The sequence below is a fragment of the Callithrix jacchus genome, chromosome 1, assembly GCF_049354715.1.
Source record: "Callithrix jacchus isolate 240 chromosome 1, calJac240_pri, whole genome shotgun sequence".
Taxonomy (NCBI): domain Eukaryota; kingdom Metazoa; phylum Chordata; class Mammalia; order Primates; family Cebidae; genus Callithrix; species Callithrix jacchus.
In genome coordinates, this window is record NC_133502.1 from 183597062 (window position 1) to 183614836 (window position 17775).

The 17775-nt window shown below is 56.0% G+C and overlaps 1 protein-coding gene and 1 long non-coding RNA gene across 3 annotated transcripts in view; one reads left to right on the plus strand and one right to left on the minus strand.

Moving 5' to 3' along the window:
• Window positions 1-5955: 5955 nt before the first annotated feature.
• On the minus strand, window positions 5956-9054 carry LOC144579528 (uncharacterized). The gene is made up of 2 exons (XR_013527288.1): window positions 8824-9054; window positions 5956-7982 (listed from the first exon to the last, which is right to left on the minus strand). It is a non-coding gene; the product is annotated as an uncharacterized LOC144579528 (long non-coding RNA).
• Window positions 9055-9338: 284 nt separating this feature from the next.
• The window catches only part of OLFM1 (olfactomedin 1), a 43630-nt gene continuing 35193 nt past the window's right edge, over window positions 9339-17775 (plus strand). For both annotated transcript variants that reach the window (XM_078350737.1, XM_078350740.1), the window contains exon 1: window positions 9339-9643. In XM_078350737.1, the coding sequence (XP_078206863.1) occupies window positions 9578-9643 (66 nt within the window). In that variant the 5' untranslated portion in view covers window positions 9339-9577. The remainder of the gene's footprint in view (window positions 9644-17775) is intronic.

Consider the following 17775-nt stretch of genomic DNA (forward strand, 5'->3'; position numbering starts at 1 on the left):
ATTAGTCTGTTTTTATGCTGCTAATAAACTTATACCAAAGACTGGGAAATTTATGCAGGAAAAATGTTTAAAGGACTTACAGTTCCACGTGGCTCAGGAGGCCTCACAATCATGGCAGAAGGCAAGGAGGAGCAAGTCACGTCTTACATGGATGACAGCAGGCAAAGAGAGAGAGCTTGTGCTGGGAAACTCCCCCTTATAAAACCATCAGATCTCATGAGTCTTATTCACTATCATGAGAACAGCATGAGAAAGACCTGCCCCCATGATTCAATTACCTCCCACTGGTCCCTTCCACAACATGTGGGAATTCAAGATGAGATTTGGATGAAGACACAGCCAAACCATACCACCCATCAAGCCCTTCACTTGAGGATCTGGGCTGCGCTTTCAGGCGAGAATCAGGAGGCACTGAGTTGGCGTCCAGTCCAACCATGGTAACTCAGCAACACGTCCTGGCTGAGGGTTGGTCAGGCAGGACTTCCCTCTGGGATTCACACTGGTTCTGAATAACAAGAACCATGCCAGGGCTGTGACCTGGGACCTGAGCCCTCCTCTTAGCCTGCTAGGCACCATGCCAGCTCAGTGCAGCCCACTGAGGCTGTCCACATAGCATCCTCCATGATAGTTTCTAGGGCTGCTTCCTCGGCTCCTGACCAGCCCCTCGGCCCCTGACCAGCCCCACAGCCTCGGACCTGGTCTCTGCGGAGGACCTCTCTCTGCCCTTAGGCTCCCATCCTCCCATCCTGCTTGCCCTCAGGGGAGCCCCTCCGGCCCCAGGGGTGCTGTCTTTCCCACTGGTCAGTCTCCCCCTGTGCTTAGGCCCTGGACAGCACACAGTCATGTCCAAGTCAGTCTCCCCCTGTGCTTGGGCCCTGGACAGCAGACAACCATGTCCAGCCTCCTTTTTGGCATCTCCACTTGGGGCCTCCTCCCAGGCTCTCACACCTGCAATGCCTCACACTGTTCCTCACCTCCCTTCCCTTACCCTGACTTTCTCTGTCTTTCTTTGTGCAATGAAAGCCCCTTACCCACCCACAGCCCCCAAGCCAAACATATAAGCTGTGTTGTTACTCATGTGACTCCTTCCAGTGAACTCTGGACTGCAGCCCCACTTCTTGTAGCTCCCAGTGAATCCTCCTTATCTGTTCTCCACAAATAGGCGGGTTTTCAAAGCACAAATCAGACACTGTCACCCCCTGACTCAAAACCCCAGTGGCTGCCTTTTGATGAGTCCAACAGCTAATGATCTTTTCAGGGCTGGCAAGGCCCTGCCTGCTCCCCATGACCTCCCCCTGTAGTAGTCATGCTGTCACCAACCCCAAACCTTTCCCCAAAGCCACCTACTCTCACCCCGAGGCCTCTGTGTGGATACTCTTCCCCTCTTCATGGGTCACCTTCCTCAAAACTCTCCCAAGTGACTCTGGGCCCAGCATTCTATTCATTGGGCTCACAGCACTCAACCATGGCTGCTGTGTACCAAATTCTTCCATCTGCCTGCCTGTTTGTTTTCCATCTGTCCCTGCAGTTGGCTAAGTAACAGCCCTCCAAGGTCTCCACGTTCTCATCCCTAAAGCTGGACATGAACCTTGATGAGCCATTATTCAGAAGAAGTGGGCTGCAGATGTGGCCATGTCCAGAGTCTTCAGAGCCTCCTTGCTTCTCCCTGTGGGTGTGAAATTCAAGTGTCCTTATTAAGAGGCAGGGGAGACACATGTGGTGGCGGGATACACCTGTGGTTGGGTGAGACACATGCAGGGCAGGAAACACATGCTGGAGGGAGACACACGCAGCGGGGGAGACACACACATCGGGGGGAGACACACATTGGAGGGAGACACACACATCGGGGGGAGACACACACATTGGGGGGAGACGCACACATTGGGGGGAGACACACACATTGGGGGAGACACGTGCCGTGGGGGAGACACACGCTGGAGGGAGACACATGCAGAGGGGGAGACATACATGAGGGGGAGACACACGTGGAGGGGAGACACACGTGGAGGGGAGACACATGCGGGGGAGGGGGCCGCACATGGGGGAGGGAGACACATTTGGGGGGAGAGACATATGCGGGGGAGACACATGCAGGGTGGGGGGAGGCACACACCATAGGAGACATGGTGGGGATACAGAGGGGAGACACGTGACGGGGGTGGGACACAAGCAGAGGAACAAAGGACGTGGAGATGCAGTGGAGACAGCTTGAAGGAGCTGGCCTGGAGATTGGAGCAGCCCCAGGTCAGGGAACACCTAGAGCCCCCAGAAACTGCAGGAGGCAGGGAAGATCCTCCCCTGTAGCCTCTAGAGGGAGGTCAGCGCTGCCGACAGCTTCATCTCGGACTTCTTGCCTGCAAAACTTGGAGAGAAAGCATCTCGGTTGCCTGAAGCTTCTTGGGTTGGGATATTTTCTTACCATCAGCCCTGTCTGATGTAACAACGCTCTCTCTCGCTAGGGCTCCATTTGCCTTCAGGGAGTTCTAGTGAGGGATAGAGAGCCTTACTACACAGACAGTCAGAAGAGCTAAGAAAACAAAGCAGAGTGCAGGGCCTGAATGAAGCTGGGGCAGGATTCACATGGCTCCGGGGACAGCAGGCTCCTGGCAGGATAGCAGGTATGTCCCCAAGGAGCCTCAGGGCAGGACAGTGCAGCGGGACAGGACTGAGTGGGGGAGACAGGACGGGGGCCAGTACAAGAGGTGGTGGGGACCTCGTGACAGTGGACGGAGGGCTCTCAGCCTGTGGGAAGCCTCTGCAGGGTGGGGACCTCGGGAAAGCTTCTGTAAATCCACTTTGGCTGCAGGGTTAGGGCGAAGGCCGGAAGGATGCAGTTGAGTGGTTCACAGCTGTGTGGGGCGGTACCGAATAATTCTGGTGGTTGGCCTGAAGGACTTCCATGTGAGTAGGATCTGAGGTTTGAAAGAAAGCGGGTGGCCCAGCATAGCTCCTGAACTTTGGGCCTGGGCAACAGGAAGGGCGGAACTGCTGTTCCCTGGACTGGGGGGGTGGGCAGGAGCTGGCTGGGTCTGGGATAGGCTACACAGGGCCATGCTGCAGACTGGCCAGGTGCATGAGAGCTTTAGATACCAAGGGGCACTGTCAGGTGGGGCACGGGGGTGCGGTACAACCTGGGAGTTCAGAGAAGAGGCTGTGCTGAGGTGTAGGTGGGGGCAGCACAGCCCTGGGAGTTCCTGTCCTGCGCTGGAGGAGGCACCTGATGGGGGCCACAGAGGACAGAATCCTGCAACACCCAACCTGTAGAAGGCGGGAAGGTGATGAGGCCCAGCAAAAGGCCTGGGGAAGAGCAGGGTCCTGGGGAAGCAAGGCTTCCAGGGCGGAGGGAGAGAGCCTGTGCTCAGGGCCACTGGTTCCCTCGGGTCAGGTGAAGCTGGCCTTCCTGTGTTTGGGTTCGGTGACCTAGAAGTCACTGGTGAGCTTGCCCACAGCTGCATGGAGGAGCACACCATGCAGAGACGTGGTGGGGATACAGAGGGGAGACACGTGAAGGGGGTGGGACACAAGCAGAGGAGCAAAGGACGTGGAGATGCAGTGGAGACAGCTTGAAGGAGCTGGCCTGAACACTGGAGACAGGATGTGGACATTCATCTCTGTGAATGGGGACAGAGCTCCGGGGCCTGGCTGCAGGGGAGGAAACAAAAGACATTTCTTTGGTGAAGATGGGCAAAAATGGCAACATGTTTGCGAAGGAGGACAGGTGTAGGGAGAGAGCATAGGGAGGGGACGAGCTCCCAGGCCCACAGGACACTGGTCCTGCCTCGGGGCAGAGACGATTCACCTCCTGCAAGGAGCAAGGCTGGGCAAGGCAGGGCTCTGGGCTGTGGATCTTGTGATGGGAGCTGAGAGCTGGGCTGGGCCTTCCTCAGTGCGGTGAGAATTGTGCATGTGCCGGGGAGAGGTGTAAGGAGGGTCGAGGGGCAGGGAGAATGAGTTAAAGCCCCTTCAAGGGAGTTGGGACTGTGGGCAGGGGGAGTCTGAGGCAGGATTTCAGGACTCCCTTGGGCTAGGAGGTCATGAATTCAAACAGGGACCTATCCACAGAGTGGTGTGATTTTGAAGATGGGAGGATGGGGAATGGCAGGGAGCTGAGAACGCAGGATTGACTTCCAGGGCGTCCCAGCTGGACAAGCAGGGAAAGTGATGAGGGGGAGACCATGGCACTGGGCTTGGTGCTGCCGGGCCCTGGCTGAACATCGGCAAGCGCACAAATGGCTCCTGTGAGCATCAGATGTGCCCCCAGGCTGCAAGGACTTAGTGAGAGAATGGCATGAGCTCAGCATGTGCCCAACACACAGTCAGGCTGAGAATTTCAAACCATCCAGGCCTTCCTAGAAGCAGAGCTGGCCACCCTTTCCTTGCTTGATGGCTTCCAGACAGCAGCAGCTGGTCACCGTGCACAAGTCCAGGGAGCTGATAAGGAAGGGTGGTCTGAGTCCTCTGCCAGCCTGTCCACCCTCATCCCCCTCCCCAGGCCAGTGTCCCCAGGGGCCAGGGAGGCCGTCTGGGTGCTCGCTCGGCTCAGCCGGATTTGGAGAGGGTAAAGCTGGCAGCCTGAAGGCTCAGGGCACAGGCAGCCGATCGCGTGGGTTTTGGGTCCCATTTGCTAGGAAATTTGCAGAAAGGAGGGGAGAGTTAGTGCTGTTGCCTTGGCAACACTCTGTCACATTCTAATGGGGCTCAGCAGTAGAAGGAGGCTGGTCTTAGTGGAGCACAAAGCAGATCGATTTGCTGGTGTCCTGAGGCAGCTCAGTGGGAAAGCGGCTTGGGTGTCTGCTGCCCGCACTCCATCGGGAATGCAGCAGGGGAGGGGCAGGTGGGGGGTGTCCCGGGACCCACAGTACTCACCAAAGAGCGAGGCGGGGCCGATGCTGGGTACCCACTGGGCCTCATCCCAGGGCAGCTCAGGGTCTCAGGGCTCACGTGGAGGAGGTGGATGGCTGCCCCAGACCAAGTGGAGCTTTGGGACCCAGGCCCCATGCCCACCGCTTCATGGAGCCTCTGCTCTGGGGAGCTTCCTGACTTTGCAGATAGGAACGCCATGGGAAGAGGAAAAAGACAAGCCTCTAAATCGGTGAACTCAGAGCAACCTCCTCGAGGGGCCTGAGTGGACACCAGATCCCCAAAAATCCAGAACTAGAGCCAAACAGTTAGGAGCTTGGGTTGCAGGAGCAAATGTAAGTATTAAAAGTACCAACAAGACACAAATAATACAAGCAATACAGATTGAGAGGAGGGACGGGGTGGTCAGAGAAAGAGAGCTGAGTATTACCCAGCTTTTCAAAAAAGGAAGTGGGCGATATTGTCAGAAACGGGACCATGGGATAGAGAACGTCTAATTCCAAATGGTTAATGGTCTTCACAGACTCTCCCTTCTCAACCTTAGAAGGTTCTTCTAGGAAACCATGCCTCGCATGGTGGAGATAAACGCGCTTGAAATCAGCAGCATCTTCAGCTTGACTTGGGCTCCTCTTCCTTCTTTACATTCCGGTCCAATCTGATATTTCTAGGCTGCAGAGCCTGGGAAGGATGATCTCATCTCACAGCAGCGTTTGCTCATGCTTGCTTCCTACTTCTTTCTAGCCATTGCCACGGGCCAGGCACGGTTCTGGGTATTTTGCATGGCTGTGGCTCCCTGATGCCACTCAGCTGGGCACTGAGGTGGGGCTGCCATCATCAATCCACCCCCAGGAGATAAATGGGGCCCAGAGAGGGAAACTGGCCCCAGGCCTCAATAGCTCCCAAGAGGGAGACTCTGGCTTGTACCCCAGACCGCTTGAGTTCAGAGGCCGCCCTCCTACATTCGCACATTTTCATTCAGATCAAATGAGCAGAAGAATGTCTGTGACACAGTGGCATTGCCAATACTGGCTGTTCCAGTCTGTGTTTTTTTAAAAAGCGGCTTTATTAAGATACAGTTTACACACCATGCAATTCACTCATTTGAGGTGTACAATTTAATAGTTTTTGGTATATTATATCACTATATTTTTTAAACTGTGGTTACATAGGCATAACATAAAATTTACTGTTTTAACCGTTTTTAAGTGTGCAGGTTAGTGGCACTGAGGACATTCACCATATTGTCCAACCATCACCATGTCAACTTCAAAACTTGTCATCACTCCAGACTCAAACCTGCCCCCATTAACTAATCACTTCCCATCCTGTCTCCCCTTAACCCTCGATAACCTCTAACCTACTTCCGGTCTCTGAATGGACTGCTCTAGGGAATTGGACTGACTACTCTGCTACTAAAAGCAGAGTCCTGCAGAACTTGTCCTTCAGTGGGCGGCTGATTTCACGGAGCATAAGGTCTTCAAGGTCCATCCATGTGGCTGCAGGTGTGGGAATTTCCCTTCTCTCCGTGGCTGGTAATGGTTTGTTGGATGGATGGAGTGCATTTGTGTGTTCATGCATCTGTTGATGGACACCGGGGTTGTTCACACGTTTCTTGTTTGCTTTTTCGAGATGGAGTCTTGTTCTGTCACCCAGGCTGGAGCGCAGTGGTATGATCTCTGCTCACTGCAAGCTCCACCTTTCAGGTTCAAGCGATTCTCCTGCCTCCGCCTCCTGACTAGGTGGGATTACAGGTGCGGGCCATCATACCTGGCTAATTTTCGTATTTCAGTAGAGACCAGGTTTCACCGTGTTGGTCAGGCTGGTCTTGAACTCCTGACCTCAGGTGATCTGCCCACCACGGCCTCCCAAAGTGCTGGAATTACAGGCGTGAGCCACCGCGCCCGGCCTGTTCCCACTTTTTGGCTCTCATGAATGATGCTGCCATGAACATAGGTGTGCTTTCTATTCCCTCGGGTGTGTACTCAGAAGAGGATTTGCCAGCTCACGTGTTGTGTAACTTTAAAAATAAAAACAATCCTTGCTAAACTTGGATCTGAGGTCTCAGTCTGCCCGAGCAAATCTATGCAGCCCTCCTCCCCAGCCCACAGGAACAAAAGCCCAAAGACAGGGCTTGGCATTCCAGCCCTACAGCCACGTGTCTCCCCCAGCCAGACATTTACTAGTGGCCACCTTGAGTGTCAATGTGGAGGCAAAAGGAGAAACTTGGGCTGAGGCCTGGTGTGCTGCGTGTGCCCCCTGCATGCTCAGAAAATGCTGTAGAGTTCTTACGCATTGATAAAATGGGCTTCTTCTCACCCTGGGTCTCCTCAATGGCCCCCGAGACCTGCAGTATATGCATCATTCATTCCCACTGGACAGATGTGGGAACTGAGGCTTAGACAGCCACTACCCAGAAAGGCAGGACAAGCCTCAGCCCTTCGGCTCCAAATGTAGGGTTCTCTCCGGCCCCTTGCTGCCTCTCTCAATGATCCCCAAGGGGCTTACAGGCAGCTTTCCTCCATTCAAGGGCAGCAAGGACACTGAGAGCAGTAACACGAGGGGGGCAGAGAGAAAAGACACCCCCACAGCTGCACCCTCCCCATTTTTTCCCAGCACCATCTACACGCAGACTCTCGGGGGCCACCCTGCCTCCGGGGCTATGGCACCTCACCAGGAATGCCACTTCTTAAACTCTTCCAGGGCCGGCAAGCCCACCCAGACCAAGCCAGCCCACCCTGGCTGCCCTGGAGGGAGCTCTCTGGGGCTCAGAGAACAGAGTCCGTGCAGCAAAGGCCCTCAGGGTGCCAGGACCATGCCAGAAAGTCCCTTTTACCATCTTCTCTTCTTCAGCACACATGCCCAGCTCCCGCATCTAATGCCCAGGGAATGCCTCCCAGATGCCGGTGGCACAGTGACAGGGAAAGGAGGTGGCATCGTCCTTTTTCTGGATCTCCCTGGGTGACCCCAGTATGTGACACCCCGGACTCCAGAGGCCTCAACAGTGACCCAGGGGGCTGGGCCACATCACCCTGTGCAGCTCTGTTCTCCGCAATTATCGGGTCTGGAGTCTCTTCTTGTCAGAGATTCTCTTAAAGAGTTTGTTTTCCATAGATTAAAGACTAGACAAGGAGAACAGACAGGAGAGAGGCTTGTAGACACCTGCTGCAACCTTAGCTTCTCAGAAAACAGGCGCTTGGGACTCCTCCCCAAAAATGGGGAATTTAAACGGAAAACGTGGCCCCCAAGACAGTCCTTTGGTCAAAGGCTCTGAGTACACATGAAAGGAGGGGGAGGGGAGGGGACATAAAGAGGGGAAAGGGGAGGAGGGCACCAGGCCAGGCAGAGCCAAGGGAGTCCTGAGGGTGAATACGCTTGTGCCTGTAAGGGGCTCTGTTATGTGCCTTGGGTTGGGACACAGCTCTGCCCACCCCGGGTGTATTCTCTGAACCAGGAACCCAAGAGAGCAGCTCTCCCACTAGGGCCAGAGGCTTCCAGAATGCTCTTGGCTCTGTCCATCCTGGTGCCCTCAGCCCCTATCCTGGTGGGAGAGCTGCTCTCTCAGGTTCCTGATTCAGAAAAGGCACCCCGGGGGCGGGCCGAGCTGTGTCACAACCCAATGCACGACAGGGTCCCTTAGAGGCACGTGTGTGTCCACCCCCAGGAGCACACAGAGGGACCCTCATCCACTCACGGGTATGTGTGTGTCCACCCCCAGGCGCACAGACAGACCCTCATTCACTCACCAGCACGTGTGTGTCCACCCCCAGGAGCACAGACAGACCCTCATCCACTTGCCCTGCCTGGGACAGGAGCCCAATACCCAATGCCTGTTCCCGCTTCCACCCCTTTGCTGACCTCCCCACCCCTAAGGGCAGCGTGCCTGGGGACCAGGGTTCTAACCCCGGCTTCCTCCCTGACCCTCCTCCTGGTAACATCCTTCCTGTCTCCGCCTCAGTTTACCTCTTTGAAGGGTGACTTCCAAGGATCCATTCAGTTTTTATCTCCTGTCACTCCGCAGACATCAAGACTTTCCATCCAATTCCCCCCACCCCCAGCTGCCATTCCCCTCCCCAATCTTCCGCCCACCCCTGTCCAGGGGCCCAGGTCCCCAGCGCGTGCAGCCCCTCTGTCCCCATTCCGGGGACCTGGAGCCGGCCAGGATGGAGTCTCTATCCCAGTTCAATTTCCCCCGCCTTTTTGATGTCACATCCTGTCCCAGCCCGCTCGCCCGCGGCCGCCGCCCTCCCTCCTCCTCCCCGGGAGAGAGCGAGGCGCGCGGGTCCCTCTGCGCCACCCCCGCCCCCGCCCCTTCCGAGCAAACTTTTGGCACCCACCGCCGCCGAGCGCGCGTTCGTGCTCCGCAGGGCGCGCCTCTCTCCGCCAATGCCAGGCGCGCGGGGGAGCCATTAGGAGGCGAGGAGAGGGGAGGGCGCAGCTCCCGCCCAGCCCAGCCCTGCCCAGCCCTGCCCGGAGGCAGACGCGCCGGAACCGGGACGCGATAAATATGCAGAGCGGAGGTTTCGCGCAACAGAGCCCGCGCGCCGCCCGCTCCGGGTGCTGAATCCAGGCGCGGGGACAAGAGCCAGGCGCCGCCGCCGCCGGAGCCCGCGGAACCCGCCGGGGCCAGAGCCGGAGCGCGTCCGCGTCTACGCAGCCGCCGGCCGGCCAGCACCCAGGGCCCTGCGCGCCAGGTCGTTGGAGGTGGCAGCGAGACATGCACCCGGCCCGGAAGCTCCTCAGCCTCCTCTTCCTCATCCTGATGGGCACTGAACTCACTCAAGTACGTGCATCCAACGCCATTTTCCTCCCCGCCGGGCGCCCGGCCCGGCCCCCACCCCGGGAGCCCCACAAAGTCCGGGACGGCTCCGGCTCCGCGTCTCCCCGCGCCCCCGGCCTGGGCTCCCGGAGCTCCGGGGTTGTCGGGGAGGGGGGCCGAGGCTCTGGGCCGGACCCGGGTGGGCGGGAGGGGTGCAGGCTGAGCAGAGACGCTGCTCCCCCAGCCCCGGCCCAGCAGGGCTGACAGCTGCCCCCTTCCTCCTAGGACTCCCTGCTGAGAAGTTCAAAGGGTAGCTCCAAGGGGGCTTTGACTGCTATTGTCATCTGGAGGGGGAAAGAGCGAGAGCCGGATCGCCGAGCCCCGGGCATTTTCCGAGGTGGCGGGACCTCAGTGCTACCCCCAGCACACTCCTGCGTGGCTCAGCCTCCCTTTGGGCATCACGCTGCCCTTGGGGGCCCCGGAAACAGGCGGTGGGAACTGTGCGGCTGTGACTGGGAAGGGCAGCCAGCGTGCCAGCCAGCTGGGTGCATTGTTGGCTTAACGTGCAGGGCGTGGGGGGCTGTGGCCACATGCCGGGCCGGCAGGAGGGGACTGAGGAGTCTGGTGGTGTGCCTGTGTGGGGATCGTGGGCATTTGACACGGGCTCGTCTTCCCCTGAACAATGGCTCCACTGAGAAAGGTCTCTTGCTTGCTATTCTCCATTTTAAAGATGCATCTTGGAGCTGGCAGGTCTGGGGGAGGAGAAGGGCTGTCTGTGAGCGCGGAACTGGGAGGGCTGCTTTGGCACCATGGTGCTCAGAACAGCCTGCCAGCCTCGGAAGCCGGGCTGCTTGGGAGTGACATTAAAATGCCCTTTCAATGATGCCACTGTGCCATGCTCTGAACTGGGAGACTCTGGCCTTTTGGAGTTGCAAGTCCAGGAAACGATGGGCAGCCAGCACCCTGGCCCCAAGCCCCAGCCGCCCCTGACCCTCCTTTTCTTCCTCCCTGCCTCCCTCCCCCTCAGAATAAAAGAGGAAACAAAGGAGAGACGATGGTAGGGCCAGAGAGCAAGAGGAAGACCACAGGAGAAAAGATGCTGATCCAGCTTCCCTTGTTTTGCCTGGAAGCCCTTGCTGGCTCCCTGGCTCTGCCCAGGACGTGCAGTCCATATCCCAATCCAGCAATGCGTTATGTGGTCCCAATTACCCTCAGAGGCCCTCTCCTGGTGCTGCCCAGATGATGGGCCGGAGAGGTGCCCCCCGGAGAGGTTCTGTGTGGCCTCTGGGAGAGAAGTTTTCTTGGCCCCAGGAGGGCCTGGTGGAGGGGTGGTGGTTGTGCAGTGTGGCTGGACAGATGCATTCATTCACGTGCACACGCACACACACACACGCGCGCACACACGCACACACACACACGTGCACACGCACACACACACACACACACGGGAGCACATACCTGCAGAGAAGAGCCAACCAGGTCCCGATTAGTGGCAAGCTGCCCTGAAAGGGCTGTGCCTATGTCTTATTGAGACACCTTGGCAAAGAGATGGCTGGGTCTGGGTGGTCCTGGACACAGCCCCTCCAAGCCTTAAATGGCACCCTTAAGCCTCCATTCCAGGCCAAAAGATGCTTTTCCTCCATAAGTTCTCCTCTTTGTGTCTTTTTAAAGATCCCCTGTTCTGGGGAGAAACTTTTGGTTCAACTTCAATTAGAAGCTTTGTCTCATTGGTGAAAGTATTTGTCCATCCAGGCAAAGGGTGCTGGACATCTGAACCTCAGCCAGCCCCTGCGCACACCCCCGCATCCTCAGACCTTGGAGTCAAAGCCCAGCCCGCCACCTTCAGGACCCTGGTCAGCTCCACCAGCCCACAGCTTCCCCGGGTCAGGAAGGGAAGTGCTGTTGCTGTTTTCTTTGCTGGCTGGGAGGTTCCTCTCTGAGGCTGAGCCACAGGTTCAGAGGAATGTGTCCCTGAACTCAGCCAGGAGGCACCTCCCACCGTCTCCGTAAGGCTCTACCTCCGGGCCGGCTTCTGAAGGGCTTCTGAAAATTGTGCTTTCGGAATCTTGCGTTGGAGGCCAATTATCCCTAATGTGGGATTTTGGAGAAAAGGCTCAGCAGGTAAAATCACTTCAACGTTTTTGAGTCTTTGAAGTGGGCAGGGAGTGGCTGGCTCAGCACTAGCACTTGGGAGTCTGGCTACCCTGGTCCCACCTGGGTGGGCCCCGCTGGAGTTATGCCAGGTGACTCTCACCTTTGACCTCTAAAATGGCACCTGGGATCAGGAGTGGATGTGGGTGGGGGTCCAGGCTGCTCTGATTCCAAGAGCTACTTGAGGAAATCCATCCCCAAGCATCTTACTTTCTCAATTCCAAAGTTACATGTTGTGGGTGTCTTGAGCAATGCTGCTTACATTTGTGAGTGAGTGAAGAAATGTGTCTGGGCTTCAGAAAAGGGTGCTGGAGTGCCTGGTGTCTATCTCCCACTTCACTGTGGGGAAACTGCTCCCCAAAGCCACATCCCTGCTTTTAGCTCTGCCCAAGGGATGGACATGCGATTCTAGGGCCACTGTGTTTCTAACAGCATACATCGATGTGAGAACATGCCAGAAATGCATGGATCCTACCTGCACTTAATAAATGCTGCCTGAAGGATTTGGGCGGACAGGCAGGGGGACTGGAGCACACGGCCAGCCTTCTGCTCTCCCGACAGCTTGCTTAGGAGGAGACAATCGAACACCAGCTGCTGATTGATAGCCTGCTCCATGCAAGGCTGTGGGACTAGGTCAACTTTGTCCTCAGACAGAAAGACATTTTAGGTGGTCTTGCTCTGTGATTTTCAATAAAAGGCTGGTATTTCATGGTCTTAGAGAAGCAGGGTAAAGTGGCGTCGTACAGAGCTTCCCCGGCAGGGTAGAGAGGCATTGATCTCTGGGCCTTGGGGAAGGTGGGGCAGGGCAGGGGCTCCCTGAGCTCCAGGCTCGCCTCCACACCCCCTAGCCTTCCCTTCAGAGGGAAACATCCTTTTTTGTATGTGATCAGGTAAAAGGGGCTGGGAAGCTTTATAGCAACAACCTTGAACCCAGATGGACTCACTGTCACCCCGATCCCACCAGACACTGGTTGCATGACCTTGAGAAAGGCCCTTTAACCCCTCTGAACCTGACCTTCCTTGTTTCACGAGGACTTTAAACAAGATGGTTCTTGAGTAAGATCCCTTCCTGCCACAGACCCCCAACCCAATTCTTTCATTGGCTCACTCATCCTCTTCTTAAACAAGCCTTTCCTGGGTACCAGCTGGTTGAATTTAACTCAGTCAATTCTGGGCTTACAATGTCAAGTGAGTCCAAACCCTTGCTGCTTGGCACCTGGAGCTGGCGTGCTTTGAGGGGAGACCCCAGGCTCTGCCATAATCATGTATTTCCATGGCACAAGAAGTGTCTGTGCCAAGTGCTCTGGGTGGGAGTCGGGCAGTGAGTTCTGTCTCGGAAGCTGGAGGGAGCTCTGGAGAAGGAGGACATTTGATCTGGGCCCAAGGTTGCACCTGGGTCCACTAATGAGCCAGGGGGAAGAAGAAGCGGACAGAGGCCAGGCATGGTGGCTCATGCCTGTAAATCCTACCACTTTGGGAGGCTAAGGCGGGCAGATCACTTGAGGTCAGGAGTTCAAAACCAGCCTGGCCCACACAGTAAAACCCCATCTCTACTAAAAATATAAAAAATTAGCAGGGTGTTGTGGCAGGGACCTGTATGTAATCCCAGCTACTTGGGAGGCTGAGTTAGGAGAATCACTTGAACCTGGGAGGCAGAGGTTGTAGTGAGCTGAGATCACGCCACAGCACTCCAGCCCAGGCAACAGATTGAGACGCTGTCTCAAAAAAAAGTTAAAGGACAGAAACGGCTGCAGACAGAGGCTGTAGCGGGAAGAAGGGCCAGGAGGGAAACCTTGACTCTCACATCCAATGCTCAGTCTACGTGGGTTGAGGGTATTTGAAGTGTTTGAAGACCGAAGCCGAGCTGTCCTCATCAGCCATGCATCCCCAGGCTGGGCTGGGCCTTTCCTACAATGCGACGTCCCTGGATTTCCCTGGGGGGTTCAGGCTGTCAGTGAACACAGAACAGGCTTGAGTGGCAGCCGTCACTGTGACGGTTTGCCTTCAGGCTGTTCTGAGTGACTCCTGGGTCTTGGAGTTGGGCCAGCTGTTTGACGGTCTAGGTGCCTGCAGTGAGATGTGGGCGGCCCCTGGACTGCACCTGGGGAGTTGCGGGTTGGTGTGAACCCGCTAGACAGAAAACCAGGGCGGTGATGCTGACTTAGCCTTTCAGCACCTCAGCGAGGCCCATCCTGAATCCCTTCCTCAAACTCCCATTTAGTTTGTGATGGAGCTGAACACCTCACCCCACTCCCCCGAACAAATCAGACCAGTAGAAACAGCTAAACCCTTTTACCTGCTGCAACCTAAGGTTGGGCCAGGTGGTCAGAAGGACCCGTCTTATCTCCCTGCTAGGCCCTCCCCCTCTCCAGCTCCTCTGCCCCCCTTCGTCTTGGACATGCTGGGAGGATACAGGGTTTGTAGAGGGGGGTGGAGTGCGGGGGTAGAAGGAGGAGTTCAGGTGGAATTGGGGCCTTTTCCTAAACCAATTATTTCAGAATGCGTGCAATTCATTCAGTCTTTGCGCCAAAGTTGGCTGAGGTCTCTGGGGATGGTGACACCTCTGGACACAGAGAGGGAGAGGGCCGTGTTCCCCTTCCCATTCCTCCAGTGCCTCCCCTGGTGGAAAGGCTACTGACATGGGGTGGGGGTAGGGGACGGGGGCTGAGCTGTCAATCCTGCCCAGGAGGCAGCTGCTCTGTCTCCTAAAACAATTTGCTTCTCGTTCCACTGACTTCAACCATCCCCAATCAGAAGAAAGGTAATTTCCTGCCTTGGGTTGTATTTATTACTAAAGTTACCAGGCCCTGTAATCAGCATTAACATCACCGTGTAAAGTAATACAAAACTAATTACTAGCTAAACTGAATTAGATACACGGCAACTACGAGCCAGGCTGACGGGGCGAGCAGCCAATTTCCAGCTCTGAAAGATGAGTCCTGGATGCCTGCTCACCCAGAAACCCCAGTGCCATCCTGGCCATCGACCGAGGAAAGGGGAGGAGAAAACAGGAAGTGAGAGTGCACACCTCCGAGGTTTTTTTAGGTTCTTAAAATGACAACCAATATTATAAATAAAAATAATAAATAATATACTATACAAGATAAATAATATAAGAAGCTGGATCAGGAGTTAAAGCCCCAGGAATGCTGCCCGTGGCGAGAGCTGATACCGTGTGTCAGGAGCAGAAACCTTATCGCGTCGTGGCTGTCCCAGCTATCCTGGGCGAATGGGAAGTCCCCATTCGTGACCTGAGGACACTGGTGTGGGGGAGTTAAGCAGCTGCCCAGACACCCAGCACATAAGTGATGACCCCCAGATGGAGCTCCAGGTCTGTCTGACGCCTGAAAATCCTGAGTTCTGGTGTTTGTTAAGACAAAGAAAATGCGAAGTTGGAAAACAGTGCAGTGTCACTAGCACCAGCGTAAAGGCGGTGGCGGTGCTGCCTCGGGTCGCTGGCCTCTGTGGAACGCACTGCACAGCCCATCAGCTGTGCCTTTCCCACTGTGTGGACACGTACGCTGCCGGCTGCTGACCTTGAAAACGGGCTTTTGAAGGAGAAAGCGGGGCGAAAAGGAGATCAGCTTGTGGTTTCCTGGCTACCCCCAAGATCCTAGCAATCCAGATCAAAGACCCCAGCAGCCCCTCTGCCCCTCAGAGACAGGGTTTGTCTAGGAGTGCCTGCTTGACTGCCTCAGTTCCCTCGGGCGTAAGGTGAGCGGTCACATAGGCAGCCCTGTGCCCTTCAAATGTCCCAGCATGTGTATGACAACTTGAGATCCAAGAAGTAAAAAATAGGGGTCGGGCGCAGTAGCTCACTCTTTTAATCCCAGGACTTTGGGAGGTGGGGGTGGGTGGATCACTTGAGTCCAGGAGTTTGAGACTAAGAAGTAAGGAACAGGACCTACAGGTCCCAAGCTAAGGTGGCCTCTCGATGCGGCTGTAAACCACCTGGTATGCCCATGGGGCTGGTGACACCCTTTGTCACACTTGGCATGTTTTGCACAAGGAGGCTGGGGGGCCGCCATGGAGAGAATGCACCACTTTTGCCCTGACCTGTCCCTGTGTGTGGCCGCTCACCTGGAGAAGGTTCCTGTCCCTGCTTCTTCTGTGCCCAGGTCAAAGCTCATGCCCCTGCCTGGGTTCCAGCTGGTGATGGCAGCTGCAGTGTTTAGAAGATGTGCCTTAGCCAACCTGCTTGCCCCAAAAAGACATCCTGGCAGCAGGGATCTGGCCGGTCTGTCCCTTACGCACGGTCCAGGGACGGTTACAATCTGATTCGAGAGTGTGAAGGCACGAAGAGCCGAGACAGAAGAGCCAAGGCAGAGACGGAACGACGCTGCCTCCCCAGCCTTTGTCCGCATTCAGATCAGCATTCACAGCACCTGCTTGGGGCCGTCACTAAAGTGTTTCCATTCCATCTAGCGGTTTTAGTCTCACAAGTTGTCCTCGGGGAGTTTAAACCCTGCCGCAGGGATTTCCCTACCATGCAAAATGGCTCTCCTGAGTGCTGCCGAAAAGAAAGTCTCTCCCACTTGCTTCTGGTGATGTTTCTGGGGCCTGAGGGTCAAAGAAAGAACAGCAGTGGATGGTAAATAACTTCCCTCCATTCACTGAAGCTTGCTGGCTTTTAGACAGGGCAGCAGGGCTCAGCTCAGAAGTGGGGAGCCAGCTGTGCCCAAAGTTTGGCTGTCCACTTGAGTCCTTGAGCCCCTGCCTAGCCCCCAGTATGCACACACGGTTCCTTTTCCTGGAGCTTCTCAGCCTCAGCCTCTTGTCCCATAGATGCACAGACTGAGTCAGCTGTGAGTGGCAGCAGGTGGCAGTATTTATGGACTCAGGGGTGCTTTGTTTCATCAGCAATACAAAGGATTATGAAACAGGAGATTCCTCCAGGGGCTGCACCAGTCTCGTGAGAGCTGGCTCAGAAAGTTCCTGAGGCCGAGTCCAGGCTCCGCAGGATGGGTCCCAACCGCAGTGCCTGGGATCCTTGTGTGTGGAGGCCAGTGTGGTCTGGGTGCAAAGAACTTCACTTGGCATCTGGCAGCACCAACTCCTTGGCTCTAAGCAAATGTTGCCACCTGGGGCACTTTCTACACAACCAGCTGGACCCTGGGGTTGACTCTTAGATGTTTTTCATTGTGATGCCACTTTTTAATTCATGTCGGATCAATTACTGATTCCATAGCAACCAGACTTTCTCAATTAGAGTGACTTTCCTCACCTGAGAAGTAGGAAAGGATCGTATGTGGGGGGTCCCTGAAAAACATGCCTTCAGCCCAGAGGGGGATGTGTCTGCTAAATTATCTTATCCCTCTTCTTCAAAGTGGTGCTCCCAGAATTGGCCTCTTTTCTGTTCGGCAGCTAAGGTAATGCAGAGCTGTGGCTTCCCATGGTCTGTGGCCAGTCAGACGATACCCATGAAAGAGGTGTGGAACTTGCCAGGGAGAGAGCGGAGGGTGCATGAGGGGCCTGGGGGTATGGGGCTGTGGACAAGTCAGCTCTCGGGATGGACAAGGAACTAGGACCGGGAGCTGGACACAGGGCAGGCACTCAGTGGAAGAAATGTCCCCAGCCACAGCCATGGGCCTGTGGGACGCTCTCCCCAGGGGAAGTGGCTCCCTGTCACCGTCACAGGGGGGACTTGAACAGCTGACACCGAGGGGAAGGGAGAAGGATGGTGCCTCAGAGGGAGTTGAGTCTCCTGGGTGGGCCACTCAGGCCAGCTGTGCTTACAAGTGAAGTGGCTCATGATGGCAATAGTGAACATCTTCCCAGGGCACAGGCTGCCCAGGGGCAGCTCTGGCTCACACATCCTCTCATTCAGGGGCCCTGGGCAAGGGAGGGGCCCTCTCTGGACCTTTTTTCCTCATGACAGAGGCAAAAAGCCAGGGCGTGGCGGAGACATTTGGCTCTGAAAGTGCTCAGTCCTCATGGCCTTAGCCTTTCTCCCACCCCTGGTCCAAACTGCAGGTGGCACAGCCACACCTGCTGCAGGTGGTGTT